Consider the following 23,818-nt stretch of genomic DNA (forward strand, 5'->3'; position numbering starts at 1 on the left):
CGGACTGAATAAATCTTCAAAAATAAGATAATGTTAAAAGTCAAAAAATCTAAACCAGAACAACAAAATGAAAGAGGTACATTTTTATATTACCTGACAAGAGCTCAATCTTCTATCTGAAGAAGCTTAGAATTTGGCTATCACCTTCACCTCACATCCAACGTAATACAATTTGCTATCCACATCAAAAATCAAACGCTACACCAATCTAAACTCCATTTCCAATCATAAAATTCGTAAGCCATCTCTTACTTACTCAAATGAGTTTATTTCCTTAACGTCCTGAAATCCAGTAATTTGATCCCAGCCCAGCTTAATCCCCTCTAGTAAGTTTATCCTAATCTCTCATTAGAATCCTTCCCATGATTCTCCGCTCTTGAAATTTCATCAATGTATCAAAAACCTTCTGGCTTTTTCAGTTTCTTTCCAGCTTTGAACATAGTCACTTGCTTTCCTACCATTCAAGTTGTGAATTTGCTTTTCAAGCTTTATTAGGTTTTGTTGTTGTTATAAGTTTTTCCAGTCGTTTGAAATCCTTTAAGATTTAATAATTCTTCCTTCTATATTTTTAGAACTTCATTCGACACATTTAGTTATTTTATTCTTTTAGCTATTTCAACAATAAATTCATCACAGTTTAAAAATTCACACGAAAGATATGTTGAAATATTTAACTAATTGGAAGTTTCTACATTTCTTAAGAAGTAAATCAGCCAAAAGTACCATTCTTAATCAGACCATAAGTTTCCTCATATCTGAAGACTATTCTCATATGGAAATAGTTTCTAATATACAGTATATATATATTTTTTTTTTTTTTTGGCTAATACCATAAAAGCTTTGCTTTCTTTCATCATACTAAATTCCCAAAGAGGAAATCAAACATTGTGAAAGATGGGATGGGATGGGATTGTTGAGAAGTAGGGTATCCTGTTATAAACTTAATTTATGTCTCTGCATGCAAGGCCATGTATAAATATAAGCAACCAAAATCTGTCTCAAGAAATCCACTCAGTCAGTTTTAAGATACAGTAAATTGTTTTTCATGTGGTAGGACATTACAATTTGAACAATTCTACAAATATCATCAAATGTTGAAAAAAATTTTTATTTTGTGAGCAAGTCTTCCCCAGATACACAAACTTCATATTTATTATATGTTTTCCTGTCTTCAACAAATGAACTATGCATATACCAAAGCAACTGCTAACACACATCTATATATGCATCCATATGAACATAACTATACACATCCTTTAGCATCGATTTCAAAAATTCTGAAACTTTTACTCTACGATATAAATTCAAAATAATTTACTTTAAGGGAACCATTACAGAATTTGATTTCAGAAGGAATTGTGGTAATATTAGCACAAGCATTCGGCTACTTACGTACAACTTTTAGATATGTTATGTACAAACTACTGGCATAACTAGTGATGGCGCACAGGGCAAATAAAAAAAAATTGGTGCCTCTTGAAAACTTTTCTTTTGGAATTTTTTCACTTTTTAACCATAAAAAGGCATCCCCAAATTTGGCACCCAGGACACATGCCTCGCCCTAGTTTTCTAAGTCTCTGATGCTCCTCAAAAAACCCTACTCCAACACTTCATTGCTATGTTTGGTTATAAGAATCAATTTTGAACACCTTTGTGATATTTTTCTAAATACATTTCTGGAAGTCACTACCATAAAACAATTTGCAAATACAATAAGATCTAGTAAATTAGATCTTATTGTATTTGCATTAATACCAATAGCTGGAATTCTGTGGGTTATTACGTTATTATGGTGTGTTTCCCCTTCCATGAAATCTTCAATCATATAAAAAAAAAAAAAAAAAAATTTTCAGAATCTTCTCTTCATTCTTATTTTTTAAGCTTTGTAAACTTATTACCCCATATCTCACTTGTGTGCATCATGTTACTTACAATTTATGTGTGTAATTGATTGCTTATCTTTTTTAATGATTTAAATTTTACAAACCTACAAAAAAAAAAAAAAGTTTTTTTGTTCTTGTATATTATATCTTGTTTAAACACTACTCTTCACACGTATCAGAAATAACCTCTGAATAAATACTACATTATTATTCATTGTGTGTTTTTTCAGCCTCATTTAAATTGGTTGCAAATTGTAAATACTTTAACAATACCGTACACATGGCCTGATGAAGTTTGTTGAGAGTTATAATCTCAGTGAGTTGTACTGTACCATAATGTACATATACAGTAGACCGTTGAAATAACAGCACCCCAAATAATGGAACATTGAGCTAACGGCACAAGTATTACATTTTAAATTAAAAACCCTTCACTATGGCTCCTGAAGTTAATAAACTTCATCCAGAGAAGAAAAGAAGAACACTAAAGCTTAGTGACAAATTTGATATAATCCAAACTAATACGTTAGGGTCACCAGGAAAGTTAATTCATATACCCGTATACATTGTGTCTATAAATTGCATGTGTTCTCTGGGCAATTTTCTGGATAGAAAAACCTTGCTACCTACACCTGAGACCGACTAACCCAGCCACGGAGTGAAAAAGCCATAAGTTTCTTGCGTCATCTACGGGATCCGAACACAGGCCTTTTCCACCCTATGTGAGGAGAACAGTGACAATACAACCGTGCTACTCACGCAGACTAAACTTGATATAATAAGAAAATATAATGGGATGTATTAATGGCAGAATAATGGATCATCAACGTGTTTATGTTTTTTATGTGCAATTAATAAAATTGCATTCTTAATCTCTATTTCTTATTTAGCCTCATTATTTCTGCATTAAATATATTAAAAATAAAAAAAAAACTTTCTAGATAATGGAAAAATCAAAATAACAGCACCTTGAATCCCTGTAGGTGCAGTTATTCTGAAAGTCTACTGTATTTAGTATATAAGACCGAAGTTGGACTTGCATACAAAACACACTTAAGTACATGAAAGAAAAAATATTAAGTATGTAAGTCAAGGAGTGCCTGTATTAAGCTAATACCAAATTATCACAAAAAATATATATATAATAATAATAATAATAAATAAACAAAATAAAAGTATCAATTTGACTCCCTCTTCACATATGTAACTAAACAGTTGACCTTTGAATTGCACCAAGTTGTCAGCCACAACCACCCATGGAGGCAACTTAATCCAATTATCAAGAACCTGGTTGCTAAAAAGAACTTCTTACAATCCAGTCTAAATCTCTTCCTTTTAATTTGAATGTATGGCTTCTAGTTCTGGAATCATTTATAAAGCAAAAATTATGCCCTCATTCAATTTTACTTTCTTCTCTCAAAGCCTTATACACCTCACTAAGTCTTCTTTGGTAACACTACCAAATTAGTTTTAATTTCCACATGATAAATTTAAATTAGATTTATTGCTGTCCGGATAAATATTTTACAAATTGTTAACCCCAATCAGTCCCAATATCTAAATTAAAATGATAAATTTACTGAATTCTGTTACCAAACTAATGGTTGAGTTCTGAAAATTTTCTGGTTAGAATAACTGTCAGATTGAAAAACTGGATAGAACTAATCTAAAGTCAGGACAAAAAAAAAAAATCCTAATTTACCAAAAAATCCAACTTAAAAATTACCACACAGGAAAATATCATGCCAAATTTACTTCAGAATTATTAGATTTTTTTTTTTTTTTTTTAAAGGATAAAGGGAAAAAAATTATCCAAATGCAGGTTCCTATTGAGACAACATTAATGATTTATCAAACTACAGCTTTCAAGTCAGATTTAAATCTGAATTTGGTTTGTTATGTCACCTAGCATAGCAATTTTTTTTTAATGATTTAATGGGAGAAAAAAAAATTCGGCTTGCAGCAGATTGAAAATTCTGCTTGGTTATTATGTGAAGCTTCACACCAGAATTACTGAAGATATTTAATGTTATTCCTAACACATTTAAAAAAAAAAAAAAATAGAATCTTTTCATCTTGTATTATATTGTCAGGTTAACAAATAGGAAAGCTTTGTTAACATTATGCTCCTATATTCCTGTTTTAAGGTCTTAATTTTAAAAATTAATCAGTTGTAGAGTTGTTTAACTAATCCTACTTTACTGTGAATCATTCTTTTCAAATGATGAAATAAGAACTTATATCAATAAGCTTGGCTGTCATAATGGAATGAATAGTTTTTCTCTTATCAAGAGATGCTAATTTTATCAGCATGTATGATTAATTTACAATAGCTGAAGGGTGGTAGTACAGGAAATGGCAATTTAAATGTTCTTAAAAAATACCTATTAGATGGTGCTTCTGCAATTCCCCCCCACCACTCCAATGTTAAACCCAGTAATACAGCCTAACTTACAGGGAATGATAACTTTAATAAAGGAAAGCATTCAAAAGGAGAATGAACGAGATCCAATGAACAGTAAATGGCCCTAAATTTTCAAAGCATCCATCATTACATAATAATAGCAGTTCTGTTAATTTATGTTATAATAATAAAAAAAAAACCCTCAAAATTAAGTCTCATTCTTTACAGCAAATGGTTATCCTAATTTAAACTTTTCACTTTCAGATTACACTAGAAAGAAACTTTTCTTTTTACTTCTTAAATCAGTTTAAGAACAAAAAACTAGACCTGGGCTAAGTCATTATAGAAGTATAGAAATTAGCAATAAAAGACAATTCTGATAATGTGACCTGGATTGCAGTAATATCATATGACACGCAAGAGTGCTCTAAAAACTGTATTGACTTTTCTCAATTTGAATCCAGAAACTTGAATTTCAGGAATATGAAATTCACATACAGACAAACTACTTCGTGTGTTTATTAAGTCCTCCCTTCCACCCTACTACTTGTTGGTAGTGGGTGGAACTTTTCCAATGATTAAAAACTTGCTGCTAACTAAATGAAAACTTCATACATTGTGCCTCTGTTTCTGGCATCATTTAATATCACAAAAATTTCATGATTTGTATAAAAAAATTAGAATTTTCTACTGCAGTATTATGTTATGGATGACTGGAAATCAAGATATGCATACTAGGGAAAAAAAAAAAAAGTTTTCTATGATGGCGGTAATTCCTATACCCTATCAAACCTCAATAAGATTTTTCAAACACATCTAGTTAGCGCACATTTGTAATATCAGCTTGTATAGGCACCCTTCTGCCAATCACACTATGTTGCCCATCTTTGGACAACAGCAAATTAAAAATTTGGGACCTCTTAAATAGGTTTCCAAGATGTTCAACATCTTTTTAGATGTAGCTTAAAATCTGTATTTAATATTCCAGGTACAACTTGCTTTTATTTAGTGGAATTATAGCCTTGCTATCTCTACAAGCAACTGTTCAATAAATCATCAAAGAGCTCCCTCCTTATTGCATGGAGAACTTCATATACGCCTGAATTTCAATTCCCAAACCCCTTTCTTCTTGTACTATTTTTAATTCAAAACCTCCAAATGAACAAAATTATTTTGGAGTTATTTCTTAATCCAAAATAATTTGCATTTTGCAGCATTAAAGCATAATTATTTAATCTGACCATCTATAAAACCCATCAAAGTCATACTGAAAAAAAGTCCTGCTTTATGATGGTTATTAACCATCCTCTACAAACTTTGACATTTATCATATCTTCTTCAATGTCAGAAGAAAATCAGAAATAGAAGTGCTTCCAGCATCAAAGTAAAATGATTGATACCAAATTATTAAACAAAATAAAGTAAAATAAAAGTGGTAGAGCTGTCATCAGATATGGGTGGGCAAATTTAGTTATAAGTTGAAAACAGGGAAGGCAAAAATGCAAAATCTGATGTCAGCTGAAGTAATTATTGATACATGGTCAGGTATTTCATAAGGGGACTACACCTGACCATGTATCAGGAACTGTTTCTATACTTGTCCATAACAATGGAAGAGGTGAAATAAAGCCAAAAAACCAAAAAGAATAAAATTAGCACATTCTTTTATAGTATGGACAAGGTTTAATCATTTGGTATTAATCATTTTACTTTAAAACTCCCTCACCTCTAACTGGCTTTGCAATTCAGTCCATAATTTTCTTAATTCATTATAACTTTAGGATATTAACATTCTTTTGCCTTTTACAAACCTACTATACTTTTTTCTACTATCCTCAGCCTTGGCCTTCTAGTCCTTGGCACTTTGTATTTTTCACCTCCATCTATGCATATTTTATCAGAATTATCTATCAGAGAGAGAGAGAGAGAAAAATTGTTGCTATAGTTATGTAATGGTTTATTTTCTATTCACTACTTACTTGGCTTGCAATAACAACTACCATATTCTTATTTTATATTCTGATTATGTTTCCACAAAATGTAGTAGATAATTCTTTGCAAACACTGATGTTAGTTATACTGATTTTTTTTTTTTTTTAATATTTTTCTTTTCTTCATTATATTCTTATTTATTTTTATGTTTCATGGTTAATAGTCATGATAATAATGTGCTGCTCATACATCTATATGTTTAATTTTCTTAGGATGTATTCCTATTTAATTGTTATTTGTGTCAGTGGTTCAGTGTTGCCATGTGAATGCTCTGATCTGTTATAACATATACACTGCTCGGCAAAATTAACAGAACAGGTAGAAAACTTAGTGTAACTCGTGTAGTTTATGATAAAGCAGGAAAAAATTTGGTATGGTGGTGTACCATAGAATAATGATGAAATGAGGAGACAGCAAGAAACTTCGGACAACTTATGGCCCAGGTATAAGGGACATTTATAGGGGTTATATAAGAATTACCAAAAAGGTCACATTACAGAAGTCGATACAAGATGCTCAAAAATATGGTCACATGACATCGGTATGGTGCATGATCCTCTCCAACGGCTAAACAGGCCTGACAGTGGTGAACCATGCTGGAATATAACAGTGTCTATAAGATTCTGTAGGTGCCTCCGTAGCCAGGTGGGCAGGAGCAGCAGTGCGTAGCACACGCTTCTTGATTAGACCGGGGTTCGAGCCTGTGATCACCAAATACGGAGGACGTGGAAAGGTCAGGGAATGACCACCACATATCCTGGAGCAATATGGCCTTAGATGCTAATACTCCTAAAAACCAAAATAAAACCAATAACATAAGATTCTGTGGCAACAAATCCCATTCTTCCACCAGTGAAGACCTTAAGCTCACCAAGTGGTTGGCCATCTGCATGCAATGCGACACCCAAGGGCGTCCCACACATGTTCGATCAGATTAAGTCTGGTGATCATGCTGGCCATTGGCAGTCATTGGATATTTTCAGTTTCAAGATATTCCTCCACCACTTGAGCTCTATGTGCAGTGGCATTGTCATGCATGAAAAGAAAATCTGGGCCAACCACATTCCTAAAAAGCCACACATAGGGTTCGAGGATTGTTCTGGGTACTTCTGCACAGTTACAGTACCCCTATCAAAAACATGAAGAGGGGTGCATCCATTGATCATTATTCTACCCCACACGAAAACACTGCCTTCACTGTGCTCCTTTCTCTGATGTTCAAGGGATGATACCAGATTCCTCATTATTTTCAGCTGAAATAACATCTAGAATCTATTTGTAGGCTAAAACAGGACTCATCACAGAACAGAACTATATCCCATTTGTCAGGGCTTCAAGTCACATTCTTGGTACCAGTTTCAACAAGCTCTGCAGGGATTTTATGGGATTAATAGGATATGAACCACTGGCTTCCTGACAGTTAAGTGATACTCAGGGTCCACTTGAATTGAGCCTTCTTAAGTCCAGCTGGAAATGTTTTCACCTGTGGGCACAGCAACCTCCAAGAGACAGTTGATGACAGAACATCATAGGGTTCCATCTTGCTGTTAGAGTGAGCAGTCTGTTCTGGTTGGTGTACCTTTCAGGCAATCTTGGCCAGCTCTTCTTGTAATGGTTCCTGTCTCCTGAAACTGCTTCCATAGTGCCAAGACAATGCTCAATGACATATTAAGCCAAAGTGCCACCTCTACCTGTGACTGCTCAGTTTCAAGTCATCCAACAGACAGCCTGCCATCTCAAAGAATCATCTAAACAATCATGACTTGCCATCCTGGGTACTAGAGATGTGGCTATCCCACTGAGCAAGCCAAAAATGGGAATGAAGTGATGTAGTCGCAACCAGTGTTTCTACTGGTATGAACAATTTGCATAATGTGCAGCTCTGTAAGGTGGTAGATCGGATTCTATTGGATATTCAGAATTTGCATGCCAGGATGCCTATTGCATCAAATATTCACCTTTGGCAACACTGTTCACAATAAAATATTCACAAAAACTTTGTTCTGTTAATTTTGTTGAGCAGTGTAGTATAATTTTTCACTGCATAAAGGCCACCATTGTTCAAATCTATTGCATTGGTGAGCTTATTAGTGTATGTGTCAGTTAAGTGATGCATTGATGGAAACACTAGCATTAGCATATGATGCAAGAAAACAAGCTTATATAGCATCAGCCAAAAAAAAAAAACACCCTTATTTCACTCATCCACTTGCTCCAAATGTTTGTCAAGTTCTGCCTTGAATCTATTTAAGCTATCAACTTCTACAATGACAGATGGAAGTTTGTTCCAGCAATCAACCACCCGCTGGCTAAAGGCAAACTTCCGCATATCTATCCTACAACTGTCTTTCCTCAATTTGAATTTATGCCCTCTCAGGTGATTATTCTGAGCAAGAGGAAGAATCCCATCAGCATTAAGCATGCTCAAACAGATCACCTTGCAGGTGCCTAGTCTCCAGACAATGCAATTTGCAAAACTTAAGCCTTTCTTCGGAAGAGCAACCCTTTGTTCCATTCACTAATCTTGTTGCCCTTCTCTGTACTTGTTCCAACAACTCTACATCATTCTTAAAATGAGGCCTCCAGATCTGTATACAGTACTCAAGGTGTGGCCTGACCACTGCCTTATACAAAGGGATAATCATCTCCTTATCCCTGCTAGAAAAATTCCTGTATATCATTGACAAGACACCATGAGCTACTCTTGCAGACCATCTGCACTGCTCAGAAAACTTCATATCTGCCTGCCCAATTATCCCCAGGTCCTTTTCATTTATACCACTGTCAGTATGGTACCACAGAGTTGATACGTTACTCTGGGATTATTGCTTCCCATACGTATTACTTTACATTTGTCAATGTTAAACTTGATTTGTTTAATGTTTGAAATGCAGCAATTCCCTGAATGTTGTTGACCTTATGGTCCTCTGACGAGATGGGTCACACTGGTCAGTCTATTTAATTTACAGTATTTTTATTTATTTATTTTTGTTTTAATCTGTCGGTCATGTGTTTTAGTTGGTTTTTGTCTCCATTTTTAGTAATATTTCACACAATTTGGACATGTCATCATTAAGGGAGCATTGCTAAATTTGAACTAATTGGTAGTCTTTCTAAACTTTAGGAGCACTTTCCTTCTGCAATACCTCTTAACTTGATTTATATCTTCCCTTCTTTTGTTGCTGCAGCTATGTACTGATTGTATTTAAATTGTAATTTTTTATATTTGTCATTCCTCATGAACTCTTTCTATTTTTTTTTCTTTCCTTTTTCAATTTCATAATGCTGTCTAAATATTATTTTGCAGTTTACAAAGTAAACTATCTATTAATATTAAGAGTTTCTGGTGAAGAGAGTATATACACAAATCAGATTCATGCATGATGGGTCTTATAACAATGGCAAATTCAGAAAGAAAATAACCCTTATATTTTTAGTGTTTATAGTTCTGCACCTTACATAAGCAAAAACAGTGATCATTTCCATTTTCACGCAAGGAAAGGAGAAGAAATGGAAATGATTTTGCCTCTGTTATTCATGGGAATAACAAAAGCAAAAGCTTTTTCTTGCCTTGGCTCCATTTTGTTCAACTACTCAATGCAAATGTGGCAAACTTTGTGTAGCGTCATCACATTTCATCTTGAAATAAACCTTTTTAAACAAATTCTGTAATTTTTTTCCATTGCCCTTTTATGAAGAATTAACCACAAGTGTAGGAAATTGTGTAAGATTTATTTACACAACAATATCCTGTTAATGTATTTCATAAACCTAAAAATTTTATGCATTTTTCAATTGCACTTAACCAGCAGAAGAGACAAAGTTCTGAGCAAACAGTGTCATTTCATATGTGCTTTTCAAAATCTTCCATAATAAGGAATGCTATGTAGCATATAAATACAAATAATTAAAATCTTGCATCTTTTTAAACCCTCTGACTTTGTATTATGTGAACTATTAACTTTTTTCCTTTAAAACTTTCAATATAAACAGAGTAACAGTTTATAACATTTACTTTTATCACATTCAACAAATAGGTCTGACATAGTTGAGTAATCACTGCAGATGAGGCAGTATGCATTTCAGGTGACCATAGTTTGGAGCCACATAACTGCTGAATATTGTATTATTATATTCTTGTGAAAAGGTTTAGTTATAAACTCCTCAGACAAAGTTGTCAGTAAACAGACTGCGTGTTATAGGTAGCAGCAGTAGAAGTCGAGAACAATATACTGATTGACACGTAGGCATGACAGACAATATAATGATTAGTTTTTTCTCATTATTAAAACCAGATTATTGGAGTTCATGAGTGTTTTTGCTATTAAAAAACCATATTACTGATTGCTTTGTACTTTTTAAGGTTAGATTTCTTAACCTAACCTTAAAGAATAGGTTTCTTTATTTTTTGTTAAATTTCATAACCTGACCTTAAATTTAGGTTAGGAAATAATACAGAAAAAAAAAAAAAAAAAAAAATCCTTCCCCAACTTTAAAGGTTAGGGAAGGAAAATTTCCTATTATGAAATAATAGGAAAAGAAAGAACACACACGCCAATGAATCACTATCGCTATGATGTTATCGTCTGTCATGCCTACATGTCAATCAACATAATCATTCTCTACTTCTATTGCTGATACTGATAACATGCACCATCAGCTTACCAAGAATGCAGGAAGACACTTGAGGTAGCAGCAAACCAGTTTGTCTGGTAAGTTTCCCCAAAGTTTACAGTGGTTCTCATGTTGGCTTTTGTTACCTTTGGCCTTTTTTTTTTTTTTTTTTTTAAATCTTAAAAACCTATTTTATAGTGAATGATCAACATGGAATGCAGATCTCTTTTCATACCAAAAAACTAACAGATAGTGATAAAGATCAATATACTAATAACAGCAAAATAATACTTAAGATGAAGTATACATTTTTATTCTTAAATATTACTATTATAAAGATATCCCCTAAGGAGTGGAATATCTTTATAATAGGAGCAACTTCTTACAAAAGATTAGAATAAGGTTAAAACTAGCTTTCTTATGATGAAAGCTAAGTCTAATCATACTTTAATTTCATTGAAATTATTTTCTGACAGACTTTCAGAGTAAACTTCTTTGCAATCACTGCTTCCACAACTGAGATATAATGAAAATAAAATGGAATTAGCATTACGCAATTAAAACTACTTACATTGTCATTTGGTGCAGACATAGTTGACCAGATTTCGTTGATACAGGACCTGACAACTCCACATTCTCTGGCACTTTCCAGATCTTGGCAAGCATAAGTAGGATCGACACATTGGGGATTTAAAAGTTTGGCAGGTCTTTGTGTAGGCAAACTCCATGTTAATACCACTTTAAAAGATAAAAGAAGCAAATTATATTTCAACTGAAATTAATAAATTATTTAATATTCAAATATATAAATGTGAAGTGTTCAATTAAAAATAAGTGGTAAACAAGAAAACCACTACCTGTCAAACAGGAATACTGTTTCTATACAAAACAGTATAAATATCGGTGTAGATACACCACAGATAGCTCTTAAACTAAAACTATGATAGCAGTGTAAAGGCATCATTTCAACTATATCTCATATTGTGATCATCCTTCACAACGAGTTATCATGTATTGCACTACCTCAAATAAGTAATAGAAAAGACTATTGTTACTTATTCTTGGTGGGCACCACCACCCAGACAGCCCCGCTTTCAAGGCTTGTTGAACTTTCATCAGTGGGTGGGCAGGTACCCTGGTATTGCAATCATGAAAACCCAGTTGTGAAGTTAATCCCACAATTGTGGGATTAACAATTGTGGAAATGAATTCCATAATTGTGGGACTGCAATACCAGGGTACCTGCCTATCCACCGATGAAAGGTCAACAAGCCTTGAAACAGGGCCATGGGGGTGGTGGTGGTGGTCACCAAGAATAAGTAACAACAGTCTTTTCTATTACTTATTCGAGGTAGTGCAATACATGGTAACTCGTTATGAAGGATGATCACAATATGAGATACAGTTGAAACAATGCCTTTACACTACAATAGTTTTCATTTAAGAGCTATCTATAGTGTATCTGGAGAGGCCTTCATCCTGCAGTGGATTGAAAATGGCTGATGATGATGTATCTACACCAATATTTAACAAATAATTTTAAGCTCTTATAATATAAGCTTTGTTGCATTTGGATTTATTATACAAAAAATATGTATAATATATAACCATTTCATACTGATTACAGTTGTTCCTTGGCACAAACAAAACAATGTACAAGTTAGTGCAATTGCATCATTTCAGTACATAGCCAACTACTTAAGTAGTTATAAATTGGCATCATTAAGTATAACAAAACAATTCTATTGCATGCATAATTTAAGACAAGAATCTATTGCAAATTGTAACCTAATCTGGTTACAATTCTCTACACAGTGATATAGTTTCAGACACTTAAATGGATCAAAGGCATTTTTGATGTGAAAACATCTATGGCAGCACTAGAGTAAAATTGATTGGTAACAAAATTTTCTTGTAACTAAAATGACAACTGGTTGGTAACAAAACTTCCTTGTAATGGAAATGACAATTGATTGGTAACGAAGAAAGCTGACCGCTTAGATTTTAGATTACACCACTTCCTATTAGGTGGCTATTAGATTTTAAATGATGTCACATCCTAAATGGTGCTAACGATGCTAACTCAGTCACTAACGTTGATTCAGTAGAGTATGTTCGTACTAAGACACGGAAATGACATCACTTCCTAAAGGCCGCTAACTCAGTCACTAACATTGATTCAGTAAAGTAAGAAACGGGTAGTAAAATTATGCAAGAATAAAAGCTTTGAAGCCACCAAAGAAGCCTCTCATGTTGAAAAGAACGGGTTCAAAAACATGGAGAACGAAAAAAAATGCGGACTTTAATAAAATCTGCAGATTTTATTAAAGAATATTCTTTCATACAAGACCATTTCATTGCTTAAAATTTAAATGGCTTTAATTCAAGGATGCAAAAATAAAACAATCACTTCAACAAACAACTTCTTGCAGTAGTTTTTGGTTATGACATCATACTAGTTTACAAATGGATTTCGCTAACTATTGAATTGTAAAAATACCTATAAAAATATTTCGAAGATGTCTAAAACTCCAGCTGAGGGAAATCGAGAGAGGTATGCAAGAATAAAAGCTTCAGAGCCACCAAAGAAACTTCCCATATTGACAAAAAAACAAGTTCAAAAACACAGAAAACGAAAAAAAATGCAGAGTTTAATAAAATCTGCTTCTCAAGATTTTGATCAGCATCAACCATCTACATCGACTTCTCATCAAGAAGCAGGACCGTCGACATCACGAAATTATATTCAAGAAGTTCCTGAAGATTTCGATCCAGAAGATTTGAGTTCAAATAAATTACCTGAGAATTTTTCACCTAAGAATTTAATCGATTCCTGAACCGGCTAGACAAAGTATACTGCAACAACCAGCTTCGAGTTTGAGGGATCTGCTAGAACAAAGACTAGTCGGTTTGCTATAGCTAGAGAAATCAAATTTAGAAGCCGTACCGACTGCACGAAGAAGTTAGTGTTTCACTGAATAACAACAGAACGATCTCAGCTAAATAAAATCATTTTCCACTAATACAGACTTGTGTCATTACCATCCATAAATCTCAGGGAGGTACCTTCATTTCCATACTTTGTGAATACGAGAAATGTCACGAACAACAACTAGTTTATGTTGCATTATCTCGCGTTACTGATATCAATGATCTTTACATTATTGATGCAAATGGAGAAAAGAAATTTTATCATGGACTGAGAAATGCTACATCCACTCTAGCACTTCAAGCTGAAATGACCAGATTGTTGAGTAATCCTCTATTTACCATGCAAGATACTTTATAAGAGTTCATCAGTAAACAACAAGAATTTTCCATTCTAACGTTAAATTGTCAAAGTTTACGTGATCACAGTGATGATCTCACTAATGCAGTCACACAACAATCCAATTTACTTCTACTTTCTGAAATGTGGCTAAATAACAAAGAAGTAAGCATACCTAACTTTGATTGTGTCATTCAATTCAAACGAAAAGATCAACAAGCTGGTGGTGTAGCAGTTTATCATAAGAGAAAAATTGTACTCATGTTGTTACTTTTCATATGGAAGTGATTTATTGACAAACTGTTGGCAAATCTGTGAGTGTTAGACCTGTTGGAGACATTTGTGCAGCTGAACAACTTCCCGATGGTCAAACAATATTGTCCATTTACAATTCACCTAAACAAAAGGTTGAACACATTGAATTCATACATTTCATTTTACTTCCTTACACGATTGAAGGAGCTCCATTGCTACAATTTTCTCACAAGAAATGGGACTGAATACCAATGATACTTAATGGAGATTTCAACATTTAATTTTGCAGATACTCAATCCAAACCTTTGATTTCTTAGAAAATAAATTTGGACTAATGTTAAGTACTTCTAGATCTATATCAACTATTAATCATGGAACTACAATTGATGCTATCACAAACCCATTGTAAGTAAATTACTTATTGAACATTTATTGCAACCTCAAATTCATGAAACTGTCAAAAAGAAATAAATGCTTTAAAATGTTAAATGTGTTCGGATTCTTTTCATACTAAACCCTTTTAACCTTGTCGAATCCAAAGATGTTTTCACATAAAATAAAACATCTTTCGTGCGCACAGCATTTTTTTTTTTATATTTGTTTGCAACAAAAACTTGTGTAAAATGTTTTAAAATTTCCATGTTCTGTATGCTTTTTCTATCCAAATAGTTTAACAGAATGTGTTTTTTCTATTCCTCATCAAATCAGTCATTTGTACATGTCCCATATCTACAAAATCTTCTTTGTAATTATTAAATGATTAAGAATTACAAAGAATTGTTCTCAGATTTGGTTATGATAATAAATAAAAAGTAAATATTCATTATAAAGTATTTAATACTCTTATTTTTAGTGATATCAACAATGCATTCAATAATCACATTATGCTGATAATGTAACCTATTGATACAGAATGAAGTATAGCATAAATTTCATCCAGACCTAGTTTCCACACTCGCCCCAAATCAGCCATCCCTTCCAGTCTGTCACTTTACCAAGAAAATAGTTGGTAATTGCAGTCAGTATCATATTAACATTTCATAGGTAATCTACTGGTGCAGAATAAAAAGTTTATTTGTATGATCACTGAAAAAGTAACACCAATGCTCTATTGCTATGTGATCATGATATAATTCAAAGACATCATGTACAATGTAAGTTTTGACAGCAAGTTGGCAAGTGCCTGGTATATGTCTATTTTAAATAGATACATGGAGCATTGTGGCACATGTAGTTCAGCTCTAGCAGCAGTTTGTGTGACTTTTTTTTTTTTTTTTTTAATACTAATAGAAACCATTCAAATGAAATAAATTAAAAAATATCACCATGAAATTTCTATTAGTTTAGGGAAAAGTCTAGCCTAATTCTTAAAAAGCTAATGCATGTCAAAGAACAAATTTTCTATCAAGGATGCAATTCAAATTCACATTTTTCAAAATGCATTGTGGTGGATAGAAAATCCATAACCCACAGAACATCATTTTTCACTCTACATTGGACCAACTAGCACAAAAATTAAAACATGTAAATGTCAAATATATGGGTAGAGAAAACAGATGAATAAAGAGACTGATTACTAGTATTATATCATAAATATTATATTTTGAATACAAAATATATTCAAGATTATATTATTACTATTCACTATTTACAATTTTATTATGTGCGATTTTTTTGTTCATGTGCACAAGCACACATTCGAATATTTAGTAAATGAATAAGTGCCAATATGTGTAATCCAATAAGATATCAATGCGTTCATTGCCATGAAAATAAATATGCTGTCATTACCCACACAAGTAGTACAAGGTTCAAAGTTCACAATAATTAATCTTGAAATAACTTGATACTGATAAGTTATTTATGTCACATTACTTTCCAAGTGTAGAGGAATACACTAGAATTTAGAATCTTATTTTACTTAATTTTTTTAGAAAAAAATAATTAAAACTGATATACTTCAAGCATAAGCCACCTAACGAGTAAGTGAATTCTAAAATGCCTTAAGCATTGGATGGTTTAAAGTTTAAATATAAAAAAGGACACTTAAAAAAAAAAACCCTTCTAAACTTCATTTTGCATTGCTCTTTTTTTTTTTTTTTTTTTGTAAAACTTAAAAAAAAAAAAAATGCATCCATAACTACAGCAACTGAAGTGTTACGAAGTCAACTTAACACCCTTTAGCTGAAACGGGGTGCAAATATGATGAGTGCCAGATATGCATCACAAAAAATCTCCACTTGTGGCAAAACAAAATTTACTCAGAGCTTGACATACTCATTTTTAAGGTTTCAGTTTTTGCTATTTGCTTTTCCACACGTGACAATCATGATAATTTCATTACCTGTCACATGATGACAGAATGCAACTTTAATGGCAGTGACAAGTAGGACTGTAGACTGAAGGCTAAGGAAAATCTTATTTACACTATTGAGCAGTATCATAATTCACAGTTTAATATGCAATCTTTCTTTCTTTCCTTGTACCCCCCCCCAACACAAAAAAATTATTAAAAACTGGCATTTTCCTTTTAAGGTAGTCAGCAATATAATTTAACCTAATCACTCCATCACAGGACTGGACAATTTTTATCAGAATGCTACAGTCAACTTATTCATTAAGTTAATTTAAGTGTTGGTCATGCTACCAGTTCTCAAAACTGCTGTGTGTACTAATATGAACTATCATTAATATTTCTGTATGATGTATAACTAATACATTCATTGCTCATCTATTTCCATAACTTTATGCTTTGCTTTGGGGCACCTCCATAGCCAGGTGAGCAGGAGCAGCAGTGCATAGCACATGCTTCTTGATTAGACCGGGGTTCGAGCCAGTGAGCCACCAAATGTGGAGGATGCAGAAAGGTCAGGGACTGACCACCGCATAGCCCCGAAGCAATATGGCCTTAGTTGCTAATGCTCCTAAAAACCAAATAACAACAACAGCTTTGCTTTGGTGGTCAACTCCAAATCATCAAATCATTCCACAATTTGGAGAATGATTTTCTGGACTGTCTGAAAATGGGACACTACAGTACATTTGTTTCCAAAGCTGCTACATCATATGAACAGCAACTAAATCGCAAAATGCATTTTTTTTTTTTTTTCCCTCTCATAACACAGCTGCATTATAAGGTTATGAGACAAACAAATTTTTTTCCTAAATGATAGCTGCTATAATTAAAACTTAAGATGAAAAGTTAAATTACACAAAATGGTTAGCAATTTATATGCTGCCAATATCAGATCAAAAATAGATCAATAGTAACTAGCAGATCTTGTTTGATCAATCTAATTAGCTACTATGACATAGTGACAAAGGAACTGGACACAAAAATGCAATTTTAACATCACAGACTTCAGTTAAGCTTTTGATACTGTTCTACATGAAAGACTGCTGTACAAATTGGTTCAGTGCAACACTGGGGTCAAGTTACTGCTACAGACAAATTAATGGTTCAGTGACAGAAGGGTAGCACCATATTTCTTGGACTACTGTTATTAGTGCAGCCCCCTCAGAGTTTGGTGATGGACCCTTACCATTTTCAATATTTATTAACAATACTGATGAAGGCATATCAAGCTTGCTGTCTAAGTTTGCAAGTGATACACAGGTCAACAGGGTGATTAATGGCAAGACCTAGGAAAATTAGCCTAAGAAGTAGCAACTGAAGCTCAACACTGATAAATGCAAGGTAATGCATACAGGTACCAATAATCCCAGAATAACATACCAATCAGGTGGTACCACACTCAAGATGGTAGAGAACAAAATAGACAGGTAATTGTACAGTCCAATATGATGTTCTCTGAGCAGTGCAGATAGGAGACAGCTCATGGGGTTCTGTCAATGATATATAGGAATTTTAACAACTGGGAAAAGGAGGTGATTATCCTGTTGTATAAAGCAATGATTTGGTAGCATCTTGAGTACTGCATACAGGTCTGGAAGCCTCGTTTTAAGAAGGATGTGAACCTGTTGGAACAGGTACAAAGAAGAACAAGATTAGTCATCGACACAAAAGGATACTCTTACCATAAAACACTTCAGTTCCACAAATTGCAGTACTTGGAGAGAGACACCTGTGAGTGGAACTGAGTGAACTGTTTAAAGCTTTAAATGGATTGAGTAAACTAAATGCTGATGGCATGCTTGGTCTATCTCAGGCTACGCACAAGAGGGCATAAATTTAGAATTTTTTGTATGGTTGTAGGATATATGTGCATAAACTTGCTTTCAGCCAGAGTGATTGATTTCTGGAACAAACTTGCAGCTGGTGGTATTGTAAAAGTTAGCAGTTATTTAAGGAAGAATTAAACTATTAGAAGGGATGGAGAGCTGAAGTGAAGCAGGTTTTTTTGGCTTATGCCATATAAGCTTGCTTGCCTGCATCATTTTCTACTACTAATAAAAACACACTGTAAACTAATCTACAAATTTATTTTCAAAAAATAAACAACCTACAAATTTATTTTCATTGTATACTTTGCTGTACCTATGAAGTTTTTTTTATGGCTGTGTTATGCTTGAGTAATTGGCAAATTTTCAGACATCAAGTCTCAGCAGTGCTTGTATCCAGAGAAGAAATTCCAAGAAACAGTTAAGTGATTCTGCTCAACATTAGAAATAAGGAACATTAGAAAATAATTCTAAAATGAAAAATAAAGGATATTTTGTGGGACAAGGTATGCAGGCGGCAATGGCTTAAAAAAACAAGACTGTTGCAGAAAAAAGTAGGATGTTTGGTCACCTAATACTATCGCATGGGGTCTAGCTGAAAAAGTTGCGATTGAGGATTAATTTATAGTACAAAGCAGTGTAGAAGGGCATGGCTTTGCTAAAAATGCATTTGCATAAGCTGAACACCCATTCAGACATATCTAAACAGATGTACACTTGTGACATTCCTCCAATTTTTTATCATTGGCAGCTGAAATGTAATTCATCCTCTCAGGGTGACCAAATAATTTGCATACATTAAATTAGCATGGAGGGATAAAAATCAAGTAAACAGTAAGTAAAACATGTGAATTGCTTAAAATAGCATTTGGTAATGACACCTTAATCCATCTGTTCAATTAAAGAAGAACAGACATCAGAAGAAATTAACAAGCATTCCATAATTGTAGCTTTACCCATGCAGTAACTTCCCCCAACTAAATATGAAGGCTAGATCTGCTCTTGGGTACATAAGGTTCACCATGGGTTGCACATAAACCAATATTTTCATGATCTCAAGAATAATTGGAAAGAAAAACAGGCTGAACACACGCACACCAGGAAGAGGAAAGGCAGACAGTTCATCCAACATGCCATATTGAAAGTTATAATACAGTCAGAAATTATATCTTTTTGTAAGGAGGAGGAGTCTGATCCACAGAAAGCATCATCATTTCTATGGACAAAACTAGTCAAGTTTAAAGTAGCACCCCTTATCTTGAGAGGATACTACCAAACCAATTGCAGTGTCTAAGCAGCAAGGTTCATAGAAATCTAGTCCACTTTGCTCAACAAGTCCTGTCATGAATAGCGGGTAAATGGGTGAACACTATTAGCATCATCTGTCTGGAAAGATGAGGAGCAGAGAAAATCAAATTTATCCACCATTCTTTTCAAGATGGAACGATAACTACAGATGTACACTGTCCTGAGAGAATCTATCTATCTATCTATCTATCTATATCTATAGATTTTGTCATCTACAAATTTATGGAGATCTGCATCCAAGGATTAAGCTAGTTGGAGCTTTTGTTAAGGGAGTAATTGCTCCATTAATATTTGTAAAATAATGAGGTAAACACTGCTTATTATTTTACAAATATTAATATCAATGTAGAACATATTGAGCATTACAGCTCTGATTCATACTAATTAATATTTTAAAATTATTTTAATTTCCCTTCTCTTAAAAAAATAATAATTAATAATAAATTGTTATACTACATACAGTAGCACGTGCCACACTTCTTGAAAGACCTCTAGCCAAATAATAAAAACCACACTTCTCAAAAGGCCCATACCCAAATAATAACAACGCAGTTGGTCAAGGCACCGTTTAGGTGCTCCGACCTGGAGCTTCCATAAATAGTTCAGGTGCTGAGAGATTCTTCCTTAAAAAATGCCACCCACTATGTGAACGCCACAGACGTTTTCATATCCCAAGCGCCGGCCTTACACAAACCCTCTCGCAAAGAAGTGGGAGGTGTAATGGGGGGGGGGGGGGGGCAAGGTTTCAATCTTTCACAAAGAAACTATTACATGGGGAACAGAAGCCATAGCCCGAAATGGAATGACCTCTTAAACCATAACTTCAACTTTTATAGTTATTGCAAGTGAAAAAAAAACATGCACATTTAAGGAATTTAATTTTTGACAATAAATTACCGCGCATAAAAAAGCTATCCCGACAATCTGGGGAGGAAACTAAAGGCGATTTTTCCTAAAATTGAGGCTGGCCTAAAAGGAAAATCGCGACAGTCATCATTTAGTAATGTTGTTCCTTGTCATAGGAGTTACGATCAGTATTATCTTTGCCAGTTATGCCAGATAAGCTTTTTGACACTTCATTAATACCGGATGCAGCGAGCTGAGTAACAAGGACCGAATGTAATAGTAGAGATCTTTTACAATGAGGTCATTAAATATCAAACTTTCATTGTGTACTTCGTGATGACATTTTAAACACGTCTCAAGCAGTAAGAAAACAAGCTATACATCAACGTTATAATTCAAACACAATACATACCACACAAAAGTATAGCTACAGCTTGAATGACTTTCATATTTTCACTTTCCACAACCCTAAACACTAGTCAAAAATCACAACACCCCAACACATTAAAACGAAACGCACATGACGAGACCTTTTATCATAGCTATGTAATGACTACGACAATCATGTGATCCTAGTGCTGCCATCTAGTAGACTGAGAATTATCGTTGCTATAGTAACATATGTAAAAAAAATATTCGTTGGTACTGTAGAGATACGTTTCCCCATCTACAGTCCGCAGACCACTTGTGATCAGTATGGGTCTGCAAAAAATATCTTTTGCTAGATTTTTTTTTTTTTTTTGCAAATTTATAGTTTGTAAAGACCATTATTCAGGGGCGAACTGGTTGTAATAGGCCGACGGTTCCCAATAATTTTAGCTAATTTCTTTGTTACTTGTGTAATGTAACAACATTATGCTACTAACACTATTAATCCATGTGGCGCTCGCAGCTTAGTCACCCTCACCTGCCATATAATATATTTGTCTACGCGGTAGTACAGTGGCTATAATCACCATCCTCCCCACACCAGGTGGAAAAGGTCCGGGTTCAAGTCCCGTCAATGACACGAGGAACTTTCACGGGCTTTTTCACTCCGTGGCTGAGTTAAGTCAGTAGGCAAGGACATCAATGGTTCTTCCCCGTCAGAAACTCGGGTTTTTCGTCTAGAAAAACAGGCAAATCGATCAGAGAACACACGGGTAGATGAGGTAATTCTCGGGTGGACCTAATATGACAGTAATCTTTGTATTAATATAGAGTACTGTATTTAAAAATGGCAAAGTCGATCTCATAATGAAGTATTTATGAAAAAGTATAAATGATCCAGCATGGATTTAATCGACCGTGGTCATACAACGTTTCCACATAATCTCTTACATTCATATAACAAACTTTTTGCCTCGGAAAATTTTCCTATCATTTGGAAATATGTGTTAATCAGAATTACCTTAAACTCTGGAAAGCCAGCTGGAATGATCGCAAAACTACCGTTCCGTATCCATACTGTCTCACCTAGTGAAAGTCTTAGAATGGTTGATGGCTTCTGGGATCAATTTACTGCTATCTGAAAATAACATGCTCCCTTCCCCTTCAATATGGCTTCTTCCCTGAAAGACAATGCAAGAAAACTTACTTTGACGAGAAAACAGTTATTGAAAACTCCATATAGATTTGGAACTCCGTTGAAAACTCTACATAGAATTTGAAGGAGCTTTTGACACCTCATCTTAGGGCGGCGTTCTACAACAACTCCGTGAGGCAAAACACCCAAATCAACAGTATTTACTCATCAATAATCATATCTGCAATCAGACTGTGCCTATTAAAAAAAAAAACATTGATCTATTGCAAATCTGTTTCTCGTGGAAGTCTTCAAGGGTTAATTGTTGGGCTCCCTAGTTTGAAACTTATTTCTCAATTACTGGTTAACAAGATATAATGACCTACTTAATATATACTGACGTTGATGATCTCTATATATTCGTATTTGGCATTTTCCGATTGGAACTGGAAACACACGCAAACCTAAACCTTTCAAGACATGTAACCTATACTTTTTACGTTAACAGTTTCTGTATTCGAAAACCAAAATTATAGTTTTCGAAGAGGAAATAAATGATTCCACACCTACTGTCGTTAAGTACCTTGGAATATAAAACATTATTGAAAACTACATATAGAATTGGAACTCCGTTGAAAACTATACATAGAATTTGAAGGAGCTTTTGACACCTCATCTTAGGGCAGCGTTCTACAACAACTCCGTGAGGCAAAATACCCAAATCAACTATATTTACTCATCAATAATCATATCTCCAATCAAACCGTGCCTATTCAAAAAACATCGATCTATCGCAAATCTGTTTCTCGTCTCGTAGTTGTCTTCAGGGGTTAATTGTTGGGCTCTTAGTTTGAAACATTTCTCATTTACTGGTTAACAAGATATAACGACCTACTTAATATATACTGACGTTGATGATCTCTACATATTTGTATTTGGCATTATCCGATTGGAACTGGACACACACACACACACACACACACACACACACACACACACACACACACACACACACACACACACACACACACACACACACACACACACACACACACACACACACACACACACACACACACACTCTGGATGGAAAACGCCTCAGTTAGAATCCCATCCATGACATAAGGAATTCTTATGGGTATTTTTTCACAACTTTGTTGAGTTAAGGGTAACAGGTTTTCCTTCCTGGAAATTCTGATTTTTCGTCCAGCAAATAGTGATTCAACACGCAATGTGGCCTAAGTTGTTGATAAGCTACTCCCAACCTACAACAACACAGGATGTATGTTTGTATTTTTGGACGACCGCTTGGCTTTTATACCTCATATAAATCCCTGAAATAAAAATCTCTGAAAAATAGATGTTAAGATTACTGTATCCTATTGTTTTCCAGACTATTTCTTTTGCAGCTTCCTTTTGGTTCAAATATACTTCTCTTTAAACTGTACAAAGTCATCTTTCTACTCTTCAGAGTTCTTTCATACTTGCTAAGCTTCGAACGTGAAGACCGGTATCCTCGCAAGCTCTGCACATAATCACGGGAAAATTTCTCTTCGATTTA

The 23,818-nt window shown here is 34.1% G+C and overlaps 1 protein-coding gene across 2 annotated transcripts in view; it reads right to left on the reverse strand.

Moving 5' to 3' along the window:
• Sap-r (prosaposin) overlaps window positions 1–21,298 on the reverse strand; it is a 155,841-nt gene extending 134,543 nt beyond the window's left edge. For both annotated transcript variants that reach the window (XM_090378066.1, XM_090378065.1), the window contains exons 1-2: window positions 21,166–21,298; window positions 11,465–11,631 (exon numbers count right to left, since the gene is read on the reverse strand). In XM_090378066.1, the coding sequence (XP_090234192.1) occupies window positions 11,465–11,631; window positions 21,166–21,202 (204 nt within the window). In that variant the 5' untranslated portion in view covers window positions 21,203–21,298. The remainder of the gene's footprint in view (window positions 1–11,464; window positions 11,632–21,165) is intronic.
• Window positions 21,299–23,818: the final 2,520 nt, after the last annotated feature.

This window comes from Mastigoproctus giganteus, chromosome 7 (assembly GCF_048544385.1).
Source record: "Mastigoproctus giganteus isolate SK-2022 chromosome 7, ASM4854438v1, whole genome shotgun sequence".
NCBI lineage: Eukaryota > Metazoa > Arthropoda > Arachnida > Uropygi > Thelyphonidae > Mastigoproctus > Mastigoproctus giganteus.